The sequence below is a fragment of the Dermochelys coriacea genome, chromosome 1 (assembly GCF_009764565.3).
Source record: "Dermochelys coriacea isolate rDerCor1 chromosome 1, rDerCor1.pri.v4, whole genome shotgun sequence".
Classification (NCBI taxonomy): domain Eukaryota; kingdom Metazoa; phylum Chordata; order Testudines; family Dermochelyidae; genus Dermochelys; species Dermochelys coriacea.
In genome coordinates this window covers 196586485-196613694 of record NC_050068.2, presented here as the reverse complement: position 1 = coordinate 196613694, position 27210 = coordinate 196586485, and the positions used below count along the sequence as shown (strand labels likewise).

At 39.5% G+C, this 27210-nt stretch overlaps 1 protein-coding gene across 2 annotated transcripts in view; it reads left to right on the top strand.

Annotated features, from left to right (window-relative positions):
• Positions 1–10713: 10713 nt before the first annotated feature.
• The window catches only part of ZPLD1 (zona pellucida like domain containing 1), a 43841-nt gene continuing 27344 nt past the window's right edge, over positions 10714–27210 (top strand). The window contains exons 1-3 of one of the 2 annotated variants that reach the window (XM_043510926.1): positions 10714–12064; positions 12178–12290; positions 22714–22827. In XM_043510926.1, the coding sequence (XP_043366861.1) occupies positions 22722–22827 (106 nt within the window). In that variant the 5' untranslated portion in view covers positions 10714–12064; positions 12178–12290; positions 22714–22721. Of the gene's footprint in view, positions 12291–22713; positions 22828–27210 lie in introns of both variants that reach the window. The other variant, XM_038373015.2, reaches the window with a different exon arrangement.

Genomic DNA, 27210 nt, shown 5'->3' with positions numbered 1-27210 from the left:
AAATCTTTCATGTTCTGTTTCTTGTAGGACAAAAGTGTGTGTTTGTTCAATGCATTTTTACATTGGCTATATGTTTCTGTATCATTTAATGGCTTGCTTGCATACATATCCTACATTTGTCTTGCTAAATGCAATGGGACATCCTTTTTTTTCCCCCCAGCTCAAGTGATCTGCACTCAATTCTGCAAATATATTTTAAAAAAAATCTTAACTTTTTATTCCACGTGAAGGAATACCATGTATTCCCACTGAGTCTGTGCTCTCAGATGAAGAGTGTGATCTTACTATTTGAGATGTAACTGAGTATACTATCTTAACTATCTTGTTAATGAGAACATATATAGGGAATTCATAGGATATTTTTTATACGGGACGTAAACCTGGAATGTTTCAGGGCACAAGCCAGCCATTCCTGATAATGATTAGGAAAAAACCTTCCCCCTAAAGGAAGATTATTCTATAATTTTCCTCCATGGAGCTGCTTACACCTTCGTCTCAAACTGCTGTTACAGGCCACTGTCTGACACAATGGACAGATGGACCATGGGTCTGATTCCTTGGAGCAACAATTATGTTGTTAATCAGACTTCACATAGCTTTTCAACTAGGCAATAATTTTATTTTCTTGGGACCTTTCCTTTTTTTTAGTTCAATTTTAGTTTGTTTCTTTTGGTTGCTGTTGTAAAGTTGTCCTGAAAAGAAGTGATGAGGTCAAACAGCTTGTTACATTAACAGAAACATTTATTTAGTACGTCTTATTCAGGTGGAGCACATAGATCTGCTCTATCCATGGATAGTATTAATCCTTTGCAGATCTTTCTAGTCAACCAAAATTGAAGCATTTGATTGACATCTTGCTTAGGCAGAATGCTGATATATCTTAAGCCTGCAGAGATGACTCCCCAGCTCAGAGTTAAGGCACTTTGAGGAAATGTTAGTTAGTTTTGACTCCATTTGTTAAGGTTGCAGTCAGACTTTCATTACAAGTCTTCTTTTAATGGGCTCCCTTAAGGACTTGTAGGTAGGGTGACCAAATATCCTGATTAATATCAGGACCATCCCAATATTAGGGGCTTTGTCTTATAGGCACCTATTTCCCCCTTCCCCCCTGCATTATCCTCCCCCATCCTGATTTTTCACGCTTGTTATCTGGCCACCGTACTTGCAGGTAAATTTACCAAATGGGCTATGAATTCACTGGAAAAGAGGTGTGGTTTTTTTTACCTTAAGAGAGCTAATTTGGGATAGCTTTCTCAATGCAATATACTAATGGAGACAAGGGACAGGTAGTATTTATTTCATTGTAGCTAGTTGAGGTAAACTCCATGGTGATAATCTTGACTAGTTACATTGAAGTAAAAACTATCTGTAACCCCTAGGATTTTGTATCCAGACAGCTATCTCCAGGTGAAAACACACCTTTTTTTTGCAGCAAATACATGATAATAATCATTGGCTCCCTCTCACTAAAGAATTGACAGTGTTAGCTTGGGTTACTTAAGTATGGTGGAGGTACTTTAATGTTAAGCAGCAACCTTAACTTCAGCTCAACAACGTATTTCCTTTGTCATAAACAGAGGACTTCAGTTCCCAGTGCTTTCACTACAGCTTCTTTAATCAGCACTAAATTCATTTTAAAGTAAAAAACCTCCTCCCCATGCCCAAATTAAATGTGCCGCATTTGAAAGATGTGGCACTGAGGTGCAGAGAGATGCTGTGACTTGCCCTGAGTCACAGTGAGTCAGCGCTGGAGCTGGGATTACAACCAAAATCTCCTGGTTCCCTGTCTTGTGCCTGAAGCACAAAACTACCCTTCTTCTTGGCTGTCACTACTCAGTATCTTTTTAATCTGTTTAGGTGCTTATGTGTCTGCATAGCACCACGGTCTGACCATCGCTGATCTCTCGCTGTTACATTGAGCCCTGAAACCTCATAAATGGAATGTGGTTTCTGAGCAGTTTTCTTGATTAAAGCCCTTGAATGAATAAATGATGAAGTGGACTTAACAGCTAGGGAAGAAATGGCTCAGATAGAGCTGTAGGTCAGAGAGGATGTTTCCAACATTGTTTTTGGTTTTTATGGATTATTTAAATGAAGTCACTCTAATCACAATGGCTCATAATGTTTTCATTTTGTATAACAGCATTTACTTTGGTCTTCTTGTTACTGTACTCAGCACGCTCTTATGATATCTACCCGACAGTATCTTTCTCTAATGTACAGGCAAATGAGAATTGTAAGCCTTTATTTCCTCCCCATTTCATCTGAAAACAAAGATGAAATTCAAGCCTTGAAGTTTCAGAGTAGCAGCCGTGTTAGTCTGTATTCGCAAAAAGAAAAGGAGTACTTGTGGCACCTTAGAGACTAACAAATTTATTAGAGCATAAGCTTTCGTGAGCTACAGCTCACTTCATTCCACCAAATGCATCCGATGAAGTGAGCTGTAGCTCACGAAAGCTTATGCTCTAATAAATTTGTTAGTCTCTAAGGTGCCACAAGTACTCCTTTTCTTTTTGCGAAGCCTTGAAGTGTTTTTAATACTTTTGTTTGTTTTCTTCCCCCCCTCCCCCATGCAATAGCAGGGCAAGCTTCCCTCATGCTGTCCCACCAATGTGTTTCGATCTTGTCCTGCTTGCAGCATTTCTGAGATATTCTCACAGCGTAATGACAAAGAACTGTGAACAGGAAAATTATGAGTGTGGTCAAGCAGGGCAACTCAAAGGGGCTAATTATGTTGCACTAATTTATGGGCACATCTGCAAAGGGCTGTGTAGTGGAGTAGTCACCCGTTCCTGCCTGGAAGGGTTTAAAACAGCCCTGGGGCAGGGGAAAAGCTGGGCTGAATGGGAGGCAGCCTCAGCAGTGGGGCCAGTGAAGCCAGGAGCAGAAGGACTTGCTCTCTAGCTTGTGGAGAGGGAGGGACCTGCTGCTGGGAGCATACAAAGGTACCTGAAGTGCAGGAGGGCTGGGGGAAGGCCAGAGGAGCTGGGGAGCTCCGGCCTGGAAACCCCCAAGGCTGCAGGGATAGTGGAAGGCCAAATAGGTCTGCAGAGGGCAGCCCAAGGGGTAGGCAGAGTCAGAAGGTCCAAACCGCCCTTGCCTATGAAGAGTGGCACTTACACTGCAGTCAGCCCCAGGGAACGGGGGCTAGGTGATGACTGGCAGTGGCCATAGACTGAGGCGAGGTGGGGTAGAGGGTTGGGGGTTTCCTGGGGAGGGGAGACCAAGATCTGTGCGGGGTACTGCAGGTGGCAGCACCCCGGCATGAAAGGGGGCACAGGGGTCCAGGACGGACTCGGGGCCCAGCAGCAAGTGAGACACCGGCCTGCAGAGGGCACACTGGAGGCTGGAATGCTAATTCCCTGGACGACCAGAAGGAGGCATTGCAGGGGTGAGTCTTGCACCGTTACAGGCTGGAAACAAGGGTGCTAAGCAAGGGACGCTTGAAAGAAAGGAGAAAGAGGCCTCTTCACTATTGGTGTGTTTAAAAAAATAAATAAATAAAAAAGAAAAGGAGAGGGTAAACTAAGCTTTTTGGTGTTCCCGGCTGGGCAGAGGCATGTTAGGCATTTAAGGGTATGCAGAGCCGCCCTTATTTTGAATTGGGTTTAGGCTAGGATGACATCAGCACTAAAACTCAGAAGTGACCTTAAAATGCATATTTTCATCACTTAATTTCACATGCAAAGTGACCACACTGCATGAATTTAATGCTTTTGAGAGTTTTATAAATAAATACATTGAGTAAATGCAATATTTCCCATTTACTATGTTCACGCTCAACTACACTACTGCTCTTCACTCGAATGGATTTTGTTGTCTAGTAACAGGTAACAGTGTACTTATTTATGATTTCTTTAAATGGTCCCTAAAACATGCTAGGATTTTTAGAGGATGACAGAAAAAGAAGTCCCTGTCCTAAGAGCTTGTGGTCTGAATTTCAGACACAATACAGTGAATGAGAGCAATGGGGATTGTGGTAGGCATAGGATGTAGAAGGAAAAAGGGTACAAAGCTTAGGCTATGCAGTTATTTGATATGCACAATGGATTGTTCTAGGGAGAACTAAATAGGCAGATACCTTTACCACAGCCATAGTCAGTATTTCCCTCAACAGCTCTCCTACTAACACTTGCTGGTATGAAAGACGAGGCCCTTGCCTCCCACCAACCACCAAAACATGTAATCCCTAGCCCAGTGCTCCCCTAGTGTCTGGTGAAGCTAAATGATGGCTGACTCCTGCATAGGTGTGACAAAGGTGGATGGGAGAGAAGGAACTGCATAGTTTGGCCTAAAGAGCAGAAAGAAAAGACTCCCTCAGGAAGACGTAGGGGTAAAACAAATGAAAGTGCTGATATACTTTAAAATACTACAGTGAATTTCCAAAATTTTAAAAAAATCTAGTGCCCTTAGTTATATAGAAGATAAATGGCTCCCAAAGAAAAACATTTTTGATTGAATTTTGCAGTAAACAAACACAAATCATGTCCCACCCTGCAGTCAGCCAGAACATGGGATGAGCACAGCTTAAAAAGAAAGAAAGAAAGAAAGAAAAGGTACATGGGGGTGTGTGTGTGAAGTGAGACAATGGAGTAGCAGACAGAGCTGGTACCAAACAGCCGGATTCACAGGAAAGGGCAAGCTCTCGGCAGATGAGATGAAAACACTTGAAGGCCCAAAAGTGACAGCACAGCATTTGAGTGCTTACTTTGCAGTTTCAAACCACAAATAAAATCTCTAGAAGGACAAAATGGCAAAGAGGAAAATGTGACTGTTAGCGTCATGGGTCTAGAATGTCGTCTCCAACACAGAAAGGGGAGAGGAATGGAGAGGCTGGGAAATGCTATGTGGTTCACCTTGAGGAGATCCCAGAAAATGTGTTGGAGGCTATGGAGTAGAAAGAACAACAATTTCTCAGACCCTGTGGGGAATCCCCACATGGTGGGAGATAGGCCCCTGTGGTATGGTTGTGGACTCTCTCTTCCCTCTGCTGACATGGCTTCATCAGAAGGTATATTGGAGGACTGTCTCCTTCCCAAGACCGGAAAGAGAGAATATACCCATTTGCTTAATTTGCTAAAGTGAAGTAGTAGCTGGTTTGTTTTTCTCCCTGCAATAACCAAGTTCTGAGTTGAATAATAATCTCTCAGTATTGTAAATTGTCCTGGTTGGTTTGCAGATTTTAAAGTATCCAAAGGTGTCTGTTAAGTTCATCACAAGTAATAGCATTAGAGGCCCTTTCAGGGACTAAAACACCAGCTATAGTTGATTTGGTGATCATCTTGCTGTTTCTTAGGCAAATGCTTTTTGTTGAGCAGCTGTAACATTTTCAGGCTGATGAAATGGCAACAGAAAACACACAGGGAAATTAATTGGTCACCCTGCCAAAGACAGCTGGGCATAGTTCCCTCTTCACAACTACTTTGCCTTTGGGACTGTGCTGCACTTCGGGCTCCTGATTGGGTGTGGAAGTCGGGAACAGACCAGGGACCGGTTCTTGTACTGCGTTATCACTAAATCTCTAGGTCAGTCATATGTTTTCATTTTGATAGTTATGTTGAGGTGTCAGCTTTTCATTTGTTTCAAGGGTTCTTTAGGTCCAGTGGGTGATTTTTTTTAACCTATTGCAAAAAAACCCCTTTGAAATACCACTGTATGCAATATTAGTACAGTGCTGCATTCAGTGCCTTGTACAGATGTTGGAGTCCATTTTGGCGCATGGCTTGTGGTGTTTGGAGGTAGGGGGGTGCTCCAGTTATACCATGTGCTTGAGAATATTCTTAGCCCAGTGAAATTGGTGCGCTCTTGGCACATGATGATTTGGGAGCTCATTATCTCTTTTGAAAAACTCATTTTCCAGCCTACTGATTAAGGTTATGAGAGCCTACTTTCAATATGCCTCTTGCTCAGTTTTTAATTCCGTGGCTGACAGTAAAGAAAATTCTAACCAACTGTCAGGACAGTTTATATTATTCTTTTGTCTGGATGGTACATTGATCCAGTTGAATATGCTAAAATCCAGCTTGCAAAGGGGAGGTATAAAGGGGAGGTATAAAGGTACATAGAGTTTTCCTCTCACTGGGGACCTTTCTATTGTTCTGTATTTTGGTACAGAGTATAACTTAGAGTTCTAATCTAAAGATCAAGCCTCTTGCATGGGAGAATCTGAATTTTCTACTTTATTGTGCTTGATAGGGTATTCCCTGATTGATTGATTGTACCTATGCATGTTACGATCTTACGAATGTGAACTTCCCTGTTAAGATTGTTTTAGTAATTAACATGACTACATTCCAAGACCCTCATTCAATTTTCACTCCGTGTTTACTCAGTACTTAGTAGGAAAGTTTCAGAGAAGCGGGTTGAAATCTAAGTAAATACTGAGGGGGATTGTCCATATGGGAAAATTTTACTAGTTAGACTATAAATATTAGTATAACTCCTCTTATGGACCATGTTCTAGAATAAGAGTGTTTTTTTTCAATTGAGCTTAAACCCCTTTTGTATGTTAGATCATAAGCTAAAATAGAAGAGGGCTTTTACCAGAATAAGGCTGTTCATATGGGGTGTTCTATGATATGACTGTAGGTTATGAATTTAAAGCTCTATCTTATGCCAGTATATCTTTCCAATGTAGACAGGCACTAGATTGTGCAACTGTTACTTGCATGGTGATCACTGATTCATGCAAGTAATCCACTTATTTCTGTTCTATTCAGTTCTTATAACACTCATCACTGTAGCATCTGGGACGGTGTGTGTGTAACTTCTCACCGGTGTGAGTAAGGATTGAATATCTGAGTAAACACTGAATAAAGGCATCAGGATTTGTTCCCCAAATAATGGAAAATGCAGGCGTATTTCCTTGCAATGCAAGCTGAACTACCCACATTTTTCAACCAAATAATTATTGCTTCACTCACCCTACATTCTAAAAATGAACAGACTTCCAGTCCTTGAGATAATCTTTCAGCAACTTAACGCTAAACTCCAGAAAAGGTGAAATCAGAAAAGCACTTAGGGCCATCACAGAGAGGCTATTTTACTCTTTCTCAGAAATACACGATTTACTATTCAGCATCTGCAGGTGTGTAGGGAACTATTTGAATGGGAGAATCTGTCCACTCCTCTAAGTACTTAATGGGTTGCTTATTTCTTCTTGCCAAAGAGAGACTGGTGGTGCCTGTGCTTTGTTGAAATAGCTAATGGCAGAGGGAGGGGAACGGCACTACTGTAAAGTATCACAGAACTAGCTTAATGTCACTTTCCAGAATTAAAAGGCCCCCCTCTACCCAACCTCCTGAAATTCTTATAGGCCTCCGTAGAGGAAGAAAAATGCACTGAGTTAATGAAAGATGTAAATATAACACAATTAACAGGGAGAGGGTGTAGGATAATGGTTAGAGTAGGGGTTGGGAATTGTCTCTATTAGTAGACAGGACTCTTGCTTGATTAATAACTGAAGGATGGATTGTTTAGAGTTAACCTCATTTCAGTAATGTGTGTCTACATTTGTACTGTATAACTTTGTTTGTAGGACTAAATGTGATGGCAAATGTTTTGTTGAAAATTAATTTAAAAAAATCAGATGATCCCAAAGCAAAACACTAGGTGTCAATATCCCTGAACTGTGAGAAAATGCAGATCCAGATCTGTATTTCGCAGCTGGCCTTTATTCCTGTAATGGGCCAAATCAAAAGCCTGGATCCTTCCAAATGAGCTGAAGGTGATATCTAAGTCTAGATCCAAACTTGGAGATCCATTGCTTTAAAATACAATAAAGAGAATATTTTAAAATGAAGAGGAGTTTTCACACAAGAAATTCACTGCTCTGCTGATCCAAAGCACACTTATCTAGTCACTGCAAGATATTTGTATAATCAGGGAAAAACTGGGAGTAGCCTGTTGCAGAAACACTCTCACAGATTTTAGTTTCAGTTAGCAATTGGTGACTATATTCCCTTCACATCAAATTTGTCTTGCAAAAAGTAACAGCATTCTAACCCTATGGTGGATGAGGGAATTCAGACAAGGAAAAATATGTAACAGGTTATTGGTGACTGTCTTGTTTTAGATATGCACATCACTGGTACTTAATGTGTAATAAATAGTGAGAGTTATGGCAGTGATGTATTTGGCTAAATATTTGATATTTAGAAAAGAAAAGCAGGTTATTTTATAACTTGATGATTATTATCATTATCATTATTACTATTATTATTTATTTATTTGCATCTACAATTCTGAAAGCCACTTTTTTAAAATAAAGTTATAATAGAATAAAGTTTTACCTGCTGAGAAATCTTGTTTAAAAAAAAAACCCATCTTGGTTCAAATCCTGAAGCTTTTACTCAAACAAAACTGCAAGAGGAGTTTAGTGTGAGACTGGACTGTGTGAGAATTTTAACATTTGTCTCATTATGATCAAACTATATTTTCCACTGAGCTGAGCAATCCTTTCAACCATACTTTTCCTTTCCTTCTACCTCAGCATAGCTCTTTGGCTGCCAAGGCCAAAAGGTGCATCATTGCTGGCTTGCTTTTAAAACCTCTTTCAAAAAAATCCACATGAAGAATCACCCCTCCAAATAGTAAAGGAGGAAGCTTGAAATAAGGTAGGATTTATTTATTGACCATGTATAAAGTTTTCTAAACTATCCGATTTGAGCGTCAGCAGTTCTGATTTCAAAGAATGTACAAAAATGAGTGGTGAGATAGGAAAAGGTCTGCGTGGAATTGAAGAAATTTGAGTTTGCAATGAGTAAAACATGTTGGAATTGTAATGAGGTATGTTTGAGAGCCAGAACAAGTAAATGTATTTTGTTTTCTCTTATGATATATGATATATGCATAGCACTGTGCACTTATATCTTCTTGCGAGAATGACTGTTTGAAAATTTGCTATAAAAAGTGCAAAAAACATTGAATATTTTACACAGCAAAATCATTTCTCTACAAATGAATAGCATAAAGTCAAAGAATCAAATGTCTAGCAAGCTGATGCTTTGTGGAAGACAGTCAATCACTTGCTATGACCCTTAAAGATGCAGATTCTTCAAAAGAATGAAGATAATCTAGTTTTTGTTTTATTTTTCCATATTAATGAGTAAAGGGGATTCCTATTCTTTAAATGTAAAGGGTAGGTAAATAAAATTTGTTTAGCAGTAAAATTACTGAATGCCATTATTTTTAGAGACCTGGATAATGGATCCTTTTGTTTTTATGGGTGCATGCAGCATGACCTTTAGATTGTACCTAGTACAACTCAATATTGAAGTGCCCATTTCTAAGAAGTAATAAGATTTGTTAATTGCTTTCTATAAAGTTAATTACCATTAGAACAAGATTTTCCCCTCTACTATCTAATGTTAATGGATTTAAGACTAACTTGTGGCCACTCCAATGATGGCTGGAAAAGTGAGTGGGGAGAGCACAGGGAGCCAGGCTTACCACCAATGAAAGTGGGAGCTGTAATTTTGATAGTAGGGGATAGAGAGAGAGGTGAATTGTTTGTGCTGTCGGCAGTGTTAATGACCTATAAAGGAGTATGTCTTACCAGCAGGAAGGTCCCAAGTCTTCATAGCTGCATAGTGAAGAGCACTGGGGTAGACTGTCTGAGTCTCTTCTCACTTATGCTGATATAACTACTGACTTCAGTGGAGTTACTTCTGGTTTAGCTCAATGTGTGAGAATAATCTGGCCTCATTGTGCCTTTCAAAGACATAATATTATACCTCTTCTGTACAGGTCAGGCTTTGAGGACCTGTCATGCAGCTCATAGCACCTCATACGTAATGGAATTATTTGCTTTGTATTGAAATGGAAAAGTGAAACTACATAGCTGAATCTGGCCCAGGATTTCACTGTGTTCCTAAACAAAGGAAAACAGCCCAAACATCGTTGGAGGTCTCTGTGAAGCTGTACTTGCTGTCAGCGGTAATGGAGAGAAACTGCAAGCAGTGTTGTAAGATGATTTTATGTATTTAATCATCTCATTTCAAAACCAGAAAGCAATTTTTTTATAGTAATGGTTTGGGTTTTTTTTAAAAACCAGGAGATTGGCATATTGGAAATCTGTTACAGGGTAGATGATGCTGTAAACACTCTTGTTTGTGAGACTGAAATTGCACTGAAATATTCAATCATAGATTTGCTTGATGCAGAACGCTAACTTGTCTAAACTTTAGTAGGAAGTAAGAGATGAGAAACTCCTTGTTGCTATGTTTGTCTTCATTTTGTATTATTAGGCCAAACCTGGGCTCTTTCGTGTAGGCCATACCACACTGCTGATGGCATGGAATGGACTTTATATAAGAACATAACAGCCATACTGGGTCAAACCAAAGGTCCATTTAGCCCAGTAGCCAGTCTTTCGACAGTGGCCAGTGCCAGGTGTCCCAGAGAGAATTAACAGAACAGGTAATCATCAAGTGATCCATCCCTTGTCGCCCATTCCCAGCTTCTGGCAAACAGAGGCTAGGGTCAGCATCCCTGCCCATCCTAGCGAATAGCCATTGATGGACAGATACTCCATGAACTTATCTAGTTCTTTTTGAACCCTGTTCAAAACTTTAGTTTTTACTGAGTCTTTACCTAACCAAACTCCCATTAATGTTAATGGAAGGAATTAGCCTGAATAAGGGTCAGGAATTTGCCTAGGTAAAGACCCCCCCCCTAGTGTTTGGTCTATAATAAAAAAATCAGATCCTGTAGTCTTTACTTGGTCAAAACTCCTGTTGAAGTCAATGAGTTTTGCCTGTTTAAGAAATGAGGAAGGCAAGATTTGGTTTTCTATGCTTACTGTGAATCAATAAGGGCCAGATTCTGCCTATCTCTTATGTGGGTGCACAGTGTTGGATGACTCAGGGACTGCTTCCTCCAAATTCCTTTGGAGGTGCACAATGAGCTGATGGAGAACAGGACATTGGCTTCCCTCCACACTGACCAATTGAGCTGGCTGACTGTGTGGGGTTGGAGGAATCTGTACCTCAAAAAGGGGCATGGTAGCGTGCACACAGCCTCTGCCTTGGGGAGAGTATTTCTTGCTGTTCCTTCTGGAGTACTGTGGCTAAGCACCACTCCTTACTATGGACTGTACCTACATGGCATAACTGAGTCCTTGCTATTTAAGGGGCAGTGTGATTGCTTATTTCTGCTATTTGTCATTAAACACTGGTGGTATCAGAATGATAATCATGAGCTGGACATAAATGCATAACCTCAGCACAGCATGGCTTCTGCCATTACTGCATTTAGCAGATGACTGCTGGAAAAAAATAATGCAAACTATGTAGGCTTGTAAACCTACACAATACTTTGATGCATAGAGTGGTATCCTAAATGCAGTAATGGCAGAAACAGGACTTTGCTCTGTTTAAAAAAAACAAACCAACCAAAAACCAACCCACCACCCATAAAAACCCATCTCACTCAAACATTCCTTGTGGTGCCAAAAACTGTAGGTTCCGATTTCCTTACCCAATGAGTAATAGTAGTTTATAGGTATGGACTGTTCCAAGTAAAACCAAAGCAGGGAGAAACCCCCTCAGCCCAAGGTGCTTTTTTAAAAAAAAGTAGAATTACAGAACTACAGAAATAGATGTTATGAAGCAGGTTCAGTTTCTAGCAGCTTGATCTTTGCCTTTGTGCGCAGTTGGCTTTGTGTGCATTGATGTCTTTTTGGTAATTATAGTTCTGATGACACTCCATATTCATGATGACACTCCATATCAGTTTCATCGCAACATGAAATGTTGCTTTTTTTTATGAGTTTAACCCAGAATTGAAAAGGCTAGACATTTCTCACAATGGGACATGGATAACCTTGCAGATTAGCTACTGATCCTATCTCAGTGCTTGTCTCTCTTTTTAGGCAGACAAGGGTTTCCCTCAACAAGCTGACGACAGAATAATTTTTCCAGGTTGATTGCTCACCCCACATGGACCTCTTGAGATATTTGTACAGAAGAAAAATGGAGATCAAAACCCAGGGAAATAAAAAGAGAGAGAGAGAAATTCAGGGTTGAAAAAGCTACCATAAAGAACCTGCTCCGGTTTCAGTCTGGTGATGAACAGACTTGTTAAGAATTCTAAGACCTGTCAAATTTTCCCATCCTAAATCCAGGCATATTTTTAAAAGAATTTTCATAATGAGTGTCTCTTTTCCCCCATCTGAAGGGTCGGAGTATTTTCTGAAAAAGTTCTGCAGGGCAGAGAAGTCAAACACTTATTCACATGCAGCAGTACAGGATAGATGGAGTACAGTTGACTTCACAGCTACAGGGGATTTGGTAAGTGCCCATCATGTAAACCACCTAAAACTTTCTTGAATATTGGCATTTTTTTTGTTTTTGTTTTTTTTTAAAAGACTGCATTCTTTGTTTGTTTATCATTTTATTACCTGTTAGGCAAGGCTGACCTCAATGGGAACTCTAGCGATGGAGGAGAGGGCATTACATTAGGAGCTGACTATGAAAAAGGGGAACCAAATGTAAACATTTGCCAGTGTCAGAGTCTGAAAAGAAACAGTAATTTTTCAACTTGGATTTTATTTGATGAGATCCAGTCCAGACCCATATTATTGTTTTGATGTAAGAAGGGCATCAAGGGTCCTCTCAGCAATTCCCTTTCAACCTTGAGGTTACCGCTGCAAGTCAAACACAGTCAAACCCTCTCAACATGATTCCATCAAGGAAACAATCTTATCTGACTTGCAGTGTCAGTCTGCCAGTTCCCACACTCCTTGCATTGACAGAGACAAACCGACAGCTTTGATAAGTGAGATTTCTTATCAGGATCAGACTGCAATTGAACATCAGTTCACTGATTGGAAGTGACATCTTGAATTACAAAGATGACTGGATATACTAATTGTACTAGCGTTGTTTCTTAAAATAATAATGACATTATATTCTTGACCAAGAAATAGCTGGAATTTGAAATAGTCTCTGTTAAACTGATTAACAGATACAGGTCAAGCCGACATCGTTATTGTAAATGTTACATGCACTGTAAGAAGTACTGTTACCCTAGTCTGAGGACAACAAAAGATTGTCTAGAGGCCCTGCTTTTTGACTTCTCTTGATCAAAGAATATTTTATCAGTGCATGACATACTTTATTGTTTTCATTTAATTAGATCTTGAGCAGTATCCTTCCTCTCATTCTAGAGGCTGATTCTAATGTGACTTCAAATCTTGTTATGAATCCAGTCTGTTTATGAAAGGGACTCAAAACAAGGTGAAAGAAATGTCTGTAAATTAATTATTTTTCCATTTCAACATGGAACCCATTTCTTTTTCATTTTTAAATAAAAACCTGGCAATATTGTGTATGTACTCTGACGGAAAAGGTTTTAGGAAACTTATGGTATTATGTGCTTTCTCAAAATGATATATTGGAAACAAAAACTGTGAAACCTGTAGGGATTAGATAAAGTTGTAGTGTATTGCAGCAAAATTTTTCAAGTAGTTTCTTAAAACCAGGAGAACTAAAGTGATTCTGATATAATAAACTATTGCTAGTTTGGTGCAGAGAAGTCTTGTTTTAATGGTGACATGGCTGCAGTATCGTCTATTTGCTAGTGATATCAAACAGTTATTTACTAAAGATTTATATTTATATGGCTCTCTCCAAAAGTGTAAAAGGAGTCACTAAAGAAGAATAGTATTCATTTAGATATTTATTTACTTGTGTGACTAGATGACTCTGGGGACAGGCATTAAAATATGGAGCATTTCACTGCTAGATCACTGGTTTGAATCCAGCCCAGGGTTAGAGGCAACTAAAGGTCATTAGCATCTGATGCCTTCTTGGTGGTCTCTGTAAAATGCTTTGATAGTCCTTGTAAATTCCCAGGAGGACTGAAGCCAACATCATGATCAGTAGTCTAAGAAGACAGTCAGTTGACTCGAACATGCATTGACAATGAACTACTTCTTACCCCTACCCCTGTTCAGCACAGGATTGAGGAATGTTGCTGGGGGAATTCTGCACAACTATGGACTGGGCTGTGCACAGAGGACTTTAGTAATTTTGTCTGCAATCTGGCCCCTTTTGCAAATTTACTCACAGCTGAAAAGATCTTGGGCTGATTCTGATCGTATACTGGTGTAAATCAGGAACAACTCCAGTGAAGTCAATAGAGTAAAACCAATGTAAACTGGCATGAGAGAAATCTGAATCAGACCTTTTTAAAATATATTCACTACTGAGAGGGATAAAAGTAAGAAATATTGTTTATTTTACAAACATTCAGCTATTATTTCACACACTACGAATTCTTACAAATTCTTCTGGAATACACAATCTATAGTTAGTGCTCATAAAAACTGTAGGCTGTATTTGGTAGTCATTTTTAAAAAATGATCAGCTTCATTCACTTCTTTATGAATTAATAGCATATTTGTTATAGAGTATATTTATTACATGTGCTGCCTGATTCCCTAGTCCCTAGGCAGGTGAAACATACACTATTATTGATCTTAAAACAAATCTTTGCTGATTCCAACAGGAGTTATTCATAGATTTACAAAAAGAAAAGGAGGACTTGTGGCACCTTAGAGACTAACAAATTTATTAGAGCATAAGCTTTCGTGAGCTACAGCTCACTTCATCGGATGCATCCGATGAAGTGAGCTGTAGCTCACGAAAGCTTATGCTCTAATAAATTTGTTAGTCTCTAAGGTGCCACAAGTCCTCCTTTTCTTTTTGCGAATACAGACTAACACGGCTGCTACTCTGAAACCTGTCATAGATTTACAGGCATTACATGGCTTTATTGTCCACTCAGAAACCACATCTAACTCTTGTTGGCATAAATGTGATGAAGTTCAGTCTGAGATGCATAATTCAGATGCATATCTAGATTTTGAACATCTTCCCATTCAACAGCGCTTAGAGCTGGTATTTTGGTTTGACTTGTTAAAGAGATGGGGACCATTTGTACTTAAAACTACATCTGGGTTTGGATTTTAATTGCCAACACAGAATTCAGGTCTGGGGTTGAAACCTTCCCTAAACTACCCCCAATCCCAAACTTCAGTTTGGTTTGGCCTCCTCTTGAAATTTGATGGTTTTGTATGTTTTTAGAACTTACATACAGCATGGTTTGAATATAGTTGTAACATGATGTCCATTTCTCTGTCTCACTCCTGTGTTTTTCCTGCTAAAAAATAAGTTATTGGACAGAGATTGGCAAATAAACCAGAATATTCCAAACTTTTGCTTTAGGTTGTTTTACTCCAAAACAAACTATTTTGTTGTTTTCAAAGGGCCAGATCCTGATGTCACTCAGGTTTTCATCCTGAAAACACAACAAAGTATTTGATAGTTCAGGGTCTTAATAGTTATTCCATCTTTATTCAGGCCAAGCATCCATTTGATTTCAGTGGGGGTTGATTAAGGGCTCAGGATTTTGGCTGAAGATCAATAACAAAGCTGAGTTAAGAATGAAATTCATGTCAGATTTATGTGTTGACTCATACTAAGGACTGCAAGTATACAAGGATGATGCTGGGATCAAATATTTGATGTTCAATGCAAGAATTATGCCTCACTATGGACACTCCTGCATATCTATGTATGATCTTCGTTGCATCATCTATATGTTCTCCTTGCCCTTTTGTCAATATAATGGAATGACCCAATAACTGAGGGTGGGTAGGGGTGTCAGAGAGAAATGAAACTAGCAAAGAAACAGATCTTAATTTACCTTTTAAAAATGAATATTTCTTTTTCCCTTTTGTAAAATCCCCCGGCACATGAATGCATTGATCTTCAACATAACTGATTTCCCTTATTCCCGTTTAAACATTGTTTAACAACAAATTAAAACTTAATTATGTGCTGAATGCCCCGAAAAGGCTGGCTAGTGGGCACATTCAGCACATATTTGTGGGCTTAACTCCGTTTCCAGTTTAGCATTGCAATTCACCATTCAGGGATTGCTGATCTGCAGAATTTCTCTCTGCACTTCTGTGGGATTTTTCTGTTTTGCTTGATTTCAGAATTAGATCTTCACAGAATGGTTTGAAACTAGAGAAATCTAAATCTGAAAAGGAAAATAATTCTTTGTTCTTCTAAGTCTCTGGATTGCTCTCCCAGAATGATTGTTCTGTCCACTAGTAAACCTTATAGTTGAAGCATATCCTACAGCTTCTTCATCCCTCAGGTGGAAGTATGACATAACTTCCCTAAGAAGCTATAAAAACATATGCTTTTAATTACTGATATATCTATATTAAAAATTTTTTTTAAGACCAGAATCCTGTTGTATCTGTGTCAGCGCACAGTCAACCTGTGGAACTCCTTGCCTGAGGAGGTTGTGAAGGCTAGGACTATAACAGGGTTTAAAAGAGAACTGGATAAATTCATGAAGGTTAAGTCCATTAATGGCTATTAGCCAGGATTGGTAAGGAATGGTGTCCCTAGCCTCTGTTTGTCAGAGGGTGGAGATGGATGGCAGGAAAGAGATCACTTGATCATTATCTATTAGGTTCACTTCCTCTGGGGCACCTGGCATTGGCCACTGTCGGTAGACAGGATACTGGGCTGGATGGACCTTTGGACTGACCCCAGTATGGTCATTCTTATGTTCTTAGAAGACCCAAGGATTCAATGCATTGATGAGAAACAAGAGAAGACTTAGTACTAAAGACACGGGCAGGATGACGATAGTGTCTGATCATTTAGTTAAAGTGGGAAATGTTGCAGGAGAGAATTGGCCTGGTAACAGGAGGAAGTTGGCCCATATTTAAAATGGCTACTGCCATCCATGTGGTGCTGCCCATTTTAATTGGTATTTGTATTTATTTTTCCACTCATATTCACTGGAATATGAATATTTGCAAAATGACCATGTAGACATATGGAGTGAATAGGACTGGAAGAATTGTTCCATAATTACAACTCAAGATATTTCACCACGTCCATCACTGATACAGACTCTAGATTTGAAATCAGATACAGTATTTTCTTGAATAAAAGTGATGATTTCTATATGCTGTGGTCTGTAGAGTCATATTATATGTTGTTCAGTAGCATTCAGACAGCTAGTAGGCATGTGTGAAAATGCTTGCAAACTTCAAATATTTTGTAATTTTGATCATGGATTTTTTCATGTCTGAAAATTTGTGTTGGAAAAGTTTTCTTTCTTATTAATTCTTTAAAAAAACAACAACACATGTTTGAGTCATTCAATGAGGGAGCATAAACATTATCATGTGAGTTTGCTGATCTGTCAGACACTGTGTATAATGATAGATTTCTCTCATAAATTATTTGGTGAATACTTAAAAATAATAAATATATTCATGGAAATCAGGATTAGCTTACAAATGAATTGTGATAAAAATATAGGGCTAAATTAGTAACAAATCTTGTTTGTAATGAAAATCCAGCCAGCCCTACCAAAGAATCATGTCAGATCTTGATTTCAAGATGGAAGGATGGGAGCGGAAGAAAATAAGTATGATAGACACAGAGCTTATCTGTCAGATAAACTCTAGCTGGATAATCCACAGACAATTACTTTGCCATGAACGTCAAGTTATAGATTGATTTAAACAAAATGCTTTTGTATTCAATCACAAATAATACATTTAATTCTGGACATTTGTGAAGATTTTCTGGCACAGCAAAACTTGGGAAAGCAGGGTTAAGGTTCCAAAAAATGGTGATAATGATGTTACTGGGAGGTTGTTGTCACCATGATCTGTTTCTTTATGATGCAAAATGTAGAACAGTCAGAACTGCCTCTGTGCTGTGCATATAAAGAACCAACGTGATTCAGTAAAGATCACTGCTGGCTGTTTCTATATTGTGAAAATTTATTGTGTCATTAAATAGGGCCCTTAATTTGTAGGACCATTTACATTTTGAATTGATTATTGTTTGTTTAAAAAAAACGGAAAAAACTGCAGTTTACAAAATGACTTAATTAACCTGGCTTGATAGGTCTTTTTAAATCTCTGACTGTCCCTTTGTCCGTGTCCTTTCTATTAATGCTTGAGATATTAATCAAGTGAACTTCTGCTGGTGTTAATGGAAATCTTGTACACAAATTTCACCTCTGCCACTAAATCCATAGGGAAAATAGACCCTTTCAAAGTAGAAAATAGCATACTTAATACGAGGGACGGGGTAGGGGAAAAATCATTTGGAAGTGAAATTATTAAATGGTTTAGAAAAATATTTTGGTGTGTTTGGGCCACATTTTCAGTTTTCTTCACAAAGCCAAAGCATTTGTGTTTTTTATAATCATTTGAACATTAAAGATTACCTGAGAAAACCCTCAGCAGAGACACCAATGGGAAAGGAGGACTTAGAAAAATAAATGAGAATTCAGCATGTGTCAGTCAAAATTGGATCAGGTTTTTAGCTAAGGATTTCATAGCCATTAAGGATCATATTTCCCTTATGGCATATGTCAGCATCTTTAGAGTCCTAAAACTTCAAACTGTCTTTTTGACAACTGACTATATTTCTTTCCTAGGCTAAGCAGCATTTTCAGGAATGTGCTGTGTGTGTTTTTCTTTTTCAAAATAGGCTCAAAGGACTTCACACAGTATAGTTAAAATAGCAAAATTATGTATACCATGATTATTTGCTCATTTTTTTCTTGTTTAAATAGAAAAAAATATATTTTCTGTACCTTGAATCTAAATACTGAAACTAGACTTAACTCTCTCTCTCTCACACACACAGACACACACACAGACAATCCGTCGTGACTTGATTACAGTGTATAAATATCTTCACTAGGAGAAAATACAGGATATAAAAGGCTTTTTAATCTAGCAGAAAGAGGCATTCTGAGATCTAATGGCTGGAAATTAGTCAGACAAATTAGAAATAAGGCACATGTTTTTAATGGTGGGGGTGATTAACCACTGGAACAAACTACCAAGGAAAAGTGATGGATTCTCTATCTCTTGAAGTCTTTCTAGAAGATATGCTTTAGTCAAATGCACATTACTTAAAACAGGAGTAACTGGATGAAATTCTGTGGCCTGTGTAATTCAAGAGGTCAGACTAATGATCTAATGGTTGCTTCTGGCCTTAAAAATCTATGAATCCATATCTATATAAAATTCACAAATAGTCCAGGTAAAATGATGAGGTTTATAATTATAATAGTCTGGCCATACGAGGTTATCTAGGTATATAATTTTACACAGACTGTTTGCTGCTGGTGTTGGTCCATTCATCAATAGGATGGTCACTAGCACTTTTGTAATGGAGTATTGCAATGAGTACTATGTGTTTTAACAGGCGGTGGACATGTGATGGGGAGACTTGGCTGTAGGTGTCTCACTGTGGGAGGCTTGCCCGGACTAGTGGTCCCACCAAACATAGTTGTTAATCCAAAATATGGTAAACTAAACTTGAGCCAGTGGTTGCAGAGGCTGTTCTATTCTGTTTTGCACAGGTTTTTAATACTGCACTCATTACTGTATTATTTGCCATAAGATCTACCCCATCTAATGTTGTTGTATATAAATATTTCCTTAAATGTGGAATAAGCAACATAACTACTGAAGATTAAATTGATTGTGTGTGTCAGTTTATACAGGTTAGGAATGTGTGCTACTTTTTTATACCTCCTTGGAGAAGAAATCCTAAACCTCAGTGGAAAATTACCAAAGTCCCACCTTTAAATTGTTCTTCTAAAAATAAGATGGGTAACATGAAGCTATTGAAATTTTTTTTACCCAATTTTTTTGAAAAACGTAAGTTGAACAAAAAAACTAGTCAGGCCCCCAGATCAGATTACCTGGGCATGAATATGAAATGAAGGATCCACTACAGTATATTATACCCATAACAATCTGAGTATGTCTGTCTTTAACATGCTAGTCAGAAATATACAGTAGAATCCTGCCAGTGCCTGTTCCTGCCCCTATGAAATCTGTTGGAGTTGTCATTGACTTTAATGGTAGCAAGCTGAGTGCTAGAGATTATGGTGTAGAATGTCTCATTACTGTCTTTCTGATTTAATATGCTTCACTTCAAGGCTCTCTAATTCAGTCTTTATACTGCAGATAAGTCTGCAGTTCCCAGGCCAAATCTTGAGGTTCTTCAGTATTTACTCAGGATCCAATTGTACTCTCCTTATCCATGTATGGAAGGGACAATCCATGCATGAATCTCACCTCCACTAAATGGAAAGGGTGCAGGCTGCCTCTGCCCCCCGACACCTGCATCTTGCCCTGCACTCCTTAAAAGATGACTCATGAGTCTGGTGTTCCATGAAAATCTCAGAGATGCATGCTATCCCTTAGCTCCTCACACTGAAGGGTTGGTAGGGGTGGGAAGATGGGGAGCAACTGAGCACTCTGCCCTTAGTCAGACAGGCTTACATGGAAGTCCAGTGAGTAAGGAGTACCTAAAAACTGAGGTACCTAAAAACTGAGGCTTGTTAGATTTTGGCCTACTCAAGAGGTTACTGGAGATGAAGTGCTGCAAAAAATGTTATTTATTTGGGTCCATTTCTTTCTTCTGTTTTTCCTCCTCTCCTGCTAAGACAAATAAAACAGCAACAGCTGAGGTTAAGTTAAATATTTAAAATTTTAGAATTGACAGTAAAATCTGTTTTCCATTGAAACTGGAAAGGTTACTGTTATTCAGTGTTTTCCTTAGCTGCTTTTCAGATCAGGGATTTTGGTAGTAAGAAAACTAGTGTAGCAGCTAGAGGGGTAAAGCCAGATGGGTGTAAATCCAGTGTCATTCACTGAGATCACAATGTAACTGGATCAGAATCTGGTCCAAACAGAGCTGAATAATTGCAACTTTGTCCATCCAGTATTGTAAAAGGAGAGGTGCCGGGATGTTTTACTGCAGGAGAGATGTAATTTTCCTGAATGAAAAATATGGTTCTTAGAAAATAAAAATACAGATTGTAGGGGAAAGAGCATTTCCAGCAGTGGGAAACAGAGGGTGAAGAGGAGAAAGTGTGAGAGTGTAAGTAAAGATTTTTGCAGCAACTCATTTAGCCATTTTCTTTCATAGCTTTTTCAACTCTTCTTGTCTAATGAAATGAATGAATGAAGGGTCTAATGAATGAAATAAGAAAGCCAAAATGTGCTCTTATTAACAATGCTTGAAACAAACTTTTGTGACTGAGCAAATGTTGTCCCAGAAGCTGCAAAATTGCTGTAAGACAAGCCTCTTTTGGATGGACCAATCAAAAATCTAGTTTGATTATAAAGTACCATGTTTAATAAGAACCTACTACGTACGGCATTCCATTTTTTACTCCGAGCTTGTTCAAGCAAAACTGCACAGAAATTAATGGGTCAAATTTCTCCCAATTACACTCATGTAACTCCCTTGATTGTGCTGGGATTACAAAAGTGTAAATGAGAGCAGAAGTTGGTTCAACATTGTATATGCTCCAGCTTGCTTAAATTTTACTTGTGGGGAGGAGGAGTTTGTGTACAGGGAATGTACCATATGAGGTTCTCTCTGCATGAGCCTTTTAAAAGGCTCATGTTTTGTTGGCTCTGTGGGCCCCATCCAAACCCCAATGGAGCTTTTCCATTAATGTCAGTGTGCTTTGGATCAAACTTTGTGCAGACACTAAAGATCCATTGGTACTTTTGCGAGAGAAAAGGGTTTAAACTAATGTCACTGGCTAGAACTTTCCCTCACCCTACAATTGTCAATTCCTCTGTGCTATGGCTGCCGTTCGCCATGCTAGAATGGCTGCATTTCAGTCATGTTGTATTTATACAGTTTGTGAAGGACTTTGAGATTATTTGGGATGAAAGACTGATGATAGTAATCTGAGTAATGTATCACTAGTACCAGCATTATAGAAACCCAAACTTCGGAATTTACCACTTCTTAGAATTTCACAGCATCTACTGTCTGGAAACATATGGAGTATCTTAAGAACTACATTGGGTGCAAAGTTATTTCCTAAAATAGAAAAAGTTCTGTCTTTTAAATTCTGCAAGTTGTAGATCTTTTGTCAAACATTGACATTTTGGTAAAGCAAACATTCTTCCTGATTGGCCTATGTTATATATCTATTGCATATACACTATATATCTTGAGGTTTTCCCTCAGTCAAGGTATGCTCTAATATGTCCATTTGTTCCGATTTCGTAGCCTGGTTGCCAAATTTCATTAAAATAATGTTTTCCATTTCTATGCAAACTCTCTAGTGAAGGCCAATGCAACTGCAGGCATCTTCCAAGGCAGAATTTGGTGATAAGATATAAAAAGATTTATTCCAGCATCTTAAACTTGAGAAGTAACTTACATACATTTAGCTGTACTGTTTTCAATGGTTTACTGAAGCAAAACTGTTGTTCTATCAGATCTAATTTGGCAATACCTCTCCTTAAGTATCTGAAATTAAAAACAAAAATACTCTGTATTTAACGGTTAAATGCTCTATTAAATCTGTAATATACTTTTGAAGCCTTTATTTCTTAGCTGTTTTAGGAGCTTTTTTCAAACCTTGTTGGACTTTGTTCTTGCCCATGGGATATAGGTCAACTCCCTAGAAATCAATAGGCATTACTCATATCCAGCAGTCAGAGAAATGGGACCCCCTGCCCGTGGTGTATTGTCAATTTGGTTTGTGAGCCTTGTCCCTGATTCCTGGGTTGAAAACCTGAGTGGCTATAGAATCGTTTAATTGTTGCATTAAGTCTCTTTAATGCAATAAACAGATGCATGCAATAACTTCATAATGTCTTGCTAGGTTTTGCAATGGAACGAATATGGTTACTGCTCCTCCTGACAATTCAGGTGCTTTCGGTGAATGCACAGTTCAATGGATATAACTGTGAGGCCAACCTACATAGCAGGTTTCCTGGTAAGTGTTAATGGGCTTTTTAGAATGGGCTCTTTATTATGATTTCCAGTGAGTATTACTTTTAAGTACAAAGCTTTAATCTGTAAGAAGCCTAGAAATAGACTTTCACATTAAGGAATATTAGCTGTCTAAGTGACAATGAAACTCCTCTGGAGTTGCATGTTATGCCAACATTAATGAGGAAAATGCCAAATTCAGCTGTGGTACAGGCAGGTGTAATTACATTGACATCACTGGGGTTTAACCCATTTATGTCCTTATATTGTATCCAGAAAGTTCAGAGTTAATGTTGCTGGAATGATTGCTCCCAAATTTAAAAGGATTGGCCACTTGGTATGAAAACTGGGTGCAGCTAACTTTGTAGACATTAACTGGAATTTTTTTTACTTTTTACAGTTTTTACTCTGGTAGCATAATATAGTCGTTTAGTGTCTCCTTATGACAATACATTTAAAAATTCTAATATTGAGGAAGCTTAAATTAGGGCTGGCACAGAGTTTTGCTGTTGACTTCAGGATCAGGTCCTTAATAATGAGACACATGAGCGAGCCAGTATAGATAAATATAAAGAAAAGATGTACACTAATGTTTACAAAGAAAGCTGTAATTACACAGGGAACTCTGGAGACATCAAAAATAATGAAAGCAGACCTTGTGGGATACATTTACATAAATCAGAGCCGGAAATGAAGCTATATTCTTAGTAACATGTATATTGGGTTATGTGGCTAAAATAATGTACTCTGTCTCTTGCCTCACTCTCCCTTCTTTGCTTTTTGACTGCTAAAAAAGGAAGTCCGTGTATAAGGGCTGATATCCTGCTCTGTGCTTCTACTAGTAATTGAATCAAACAATATAGCACGGAACTCTTAGCACAGCACTGTGCTGTAACACTTCTCAAATACTTTTTGCAATTATAGCTTGGATTTGCTGGCAGGATTTAGTTGTTGTTGTCCAAATTATGAGCCAGCAGCAATCTACAATATGTAGTATTACTATTTTTTCCATACTGCCAACAGTGTGCTAGGTGCCTGTGGGCATGTTTAAAGACAATAGGTTTGATTCTCTTCTCACTTAAACTGATATAAATCATGGGTTACTCTGCTGAAGTTAATGGAGTTGCTCATGGTGCAAGAGGAGAATCAAGTGTGTAGGAACTACCCTAAAGAGTTTACCATCTAAATACACCTACAGGGAGAGCTTGCATGCATAACAAAAATTTAACTCTTGTCATTATGGACATTGCTAGAGTTGTGCAGCTGTTCACTGGATTTTTTTTTTTTTTTTTTTTTTTACCAGTACCATTCAAGGTTCTTACTTCTAAGTGTTAATGAGGAGACCAGCCTGTTGTTTGTAACTAGTAGCCTGAATTAGATTACATTAAGAGTACAGCTTGAAACTTACTCCAGATTTACTCTAAGGGCTGGTCTACATTTATAGCTGTGCAGCTGCAGCGCTTAGTGAAGACTATCTATGCCATCAGCAGAGTTTCTCCCATGAATGTAGGTACACCACCTCTCCAAGAGGCAGTAGCTATGTTGATGGGAGAAGCCCTCCTGTTGAGATAGCACTGTCTATGCTGGAGGTTAGGTTGATATAACTACGTTACTCAGGGGCATGGAAAATCCACATCCCTGGGAGACATAGTTATACAGACAAAAATTGGTAGTGTCGACCAAGCTTAAAACTGGGTAATTCTCCTCAGACAATCAGAACTTGTGGCTGTCTGATTCAGCAGGTTCTCATTCTACCCATCTGTCTCCTTTCTGGTGTATGTGGGGGGGGGAGGAGGAGGGAAGAGGGTGTGTCTGCAAAGACAGGGACATGGCAAGGCCAGACGTAATGTAACTTACAAATATCATTCATCTCAAGAACAAATCGTGTCAAACCACCCCGATAGCTTTCTTTGACAGGGTAACAAGCCTTGGAGATGGGGGAAGCAGTAGATGTGGTATATCTTGACTTTAATAAGGCTTTTGATACTGTCTTGCACGACCTTCTCCTCATAAACAAACTAGGGAAATACAACCTAGATGAAGCTACTATAAGGTGGGTGAAGAACTGGTTGGAAAATCGTTCCCAGAGAGTACTTATCAGTGGTTCACAGTCATGCTAGAAGGGCATAATGAGTGGGGTCCCACAGGGATCAGTTCTGGGTCTGGTTCTGTTCAATGTCTTCATCAATGATTTAGATAATGGCATACAGAGTACACTTATAAAGTTTGTGGATGATACCAAGCTGAGAGGGGTTGCAAGTGCTTTGGAGGGTAGGATTAAAATTCAAAATGATCTGGACAAACTGGAGAAATGCTCTGAAGTAAATTGGATGAAATTCAATAAGGACAAATGCAAAGTACTCCACTTAGGAAGGAACAATCAGTTGCACATGTACAAAATGGGAAATGACAGCCTAGGAAGGAGTACTGTGGAAAGGGATCTGGGGGTCATAGTGGATCACAAGCAAAATATGAGTCAACTGTGTAACACTGTTGCAAAAAAAGCAAATATAATTCTGGGATGTATTAACAGGAGTGTTGTAAGCAAGACACAAGTAGTAATTCTTCCACTCTACTCCAGCTGAGGCCTAATCAGTGTGGAGTATTGTGTCCAGTTCTGGGTGCCACATTTCAGGAAAAATGTGAACAAATTGGAGAAAGTCCACAGAAGGGCAACAAAAATGATTAAAGGTCTAGAAAACATGACCTATGATGGAAGATTGAAAAAATTGGGTTGTTTGGTTTGGAGTAGAGAAGACTGAGAAGAGATGTAATAGTTTAAGTACATAAAAGGTTTTTACAAGGGGAAGGGAGAAAAATTATTCTTCTTAACCTCTGAGGATAGGACAAGAAGCAATGGGCTTAAATTGCAGCAAGGGTGGTTTAGGTTGGACATTAGGAAAAATTTCCTAACTGTCAGGGTGGTTAAGCTGTCTCTTGACAAAGCCAGCCCAACTTCAGGTCCTGTAGCTTGTAGGCCACTACCCATGGCTGTTCTCCTTGAAGGAATGATTCTGTCCAGAACTTGTGCCTGTATGCCTTCGGAATCATCCCCAGCCTATCTAAAATGGATGCCTTCATCACTGGGCAGGAACTCACCTGCTCATCACTTACCACTCAGTAAGCTGCTTGTGCCTCACCCATCAGGCACCAATGGCCTCTTCCAATCCTGCTGCCTTTGCCACCCACTTAAAGGTCCAGAGGAAGGCCTCAGGGTCATCGTCCAATCCAAGCTTTGCCAGGCCCAGTGCCAATGGACCACCAATTTCATCACCAACTGGGTTCCCAGCTGTGGCATGACCCAGCTGCCTCTGTATCCACTCCTGCTGGCTGGAGTGGATCTCCTGCCATCACTGCTGTGCTGCAAGTTAAGCTTCCTGTTTCAGCAGGTTCTCCATCAATTGGATCAGCAGGGCCTGGGTCCACTTCTGCTGCATAGCAGACCCCTGCTGCTGCTGGCCTGCCACCCACAGACAAATCACCTCTTCCATAGTCATGCCCCTTATTGATCAGGGGTTGGTCTGAAAGATCAACACTTCTTATACCAAATATAATGGCATGGCACCCACCTCTCAAGAGCACCCCTTCTGGTCAGGTGTATCTGCAGTCTTTAAACAGTCCCAGCCCTGATATCAAGGCATACCCCCAGAGCTTCCTCCCTGGAGGCAATGGTTTTGTCCTCTGTGGGCCCTTCTGGCCTCAGGTCTCCACTGGGCCACTAAGTAGTTCAGATCCCCTTCTGGGAGTTTATCATTGTTCAATTGTAGGCCACTTCCCCAGTGGCCTATGGTGGGGGGGGGGAGCAGGGAGGGACCTAGGCCCATCCACTACTCTGGATCCCAGCCCAGGCACCTTGAGAATAGCAGCCAGGTGCCACTCTGTCTCTTTAACAAAAGTGCTTTCAGTTCCCTGGGCCATTTCCCCACAGCCCCAGTCTTCACCAATACTTCACCCTTACCTCAGGTCTCTTATATGTTCAGCCTCTGCAGCCATCCAGGAGCTCTTCCTCACTTTCCTGGTCGCTGCCAGCCCTAAGCTGTCTGTAGTGCTGCAGTTCCTTTTGGCCAGCCAGAAGCAACCTCTGGCTCCAGAAAGGATCTGACTGTGGTCTGCATTACAGCTTCTTTTATACTAACCTGAAACCCTCTGCTTGGATAACCCCTTGCAACTTCCCCTCCTGATTGGTTGCTTTCTTCACAGTCTCTCTAGGCAGCTTGGAGGACTTAGCTCCACAGCTCCTTTCCTGGGATGGGTTTGGTAGGACCCTGAGGCCTCCAGCAGAGGGCCTCTGGGCCTAGTCCACCCATCACACTGTGAATACACATACAAGCAGATATATGTTATGCAGTGAGGCTCATGTAGTTCTGTTTTGTGGGGTTCATGGACA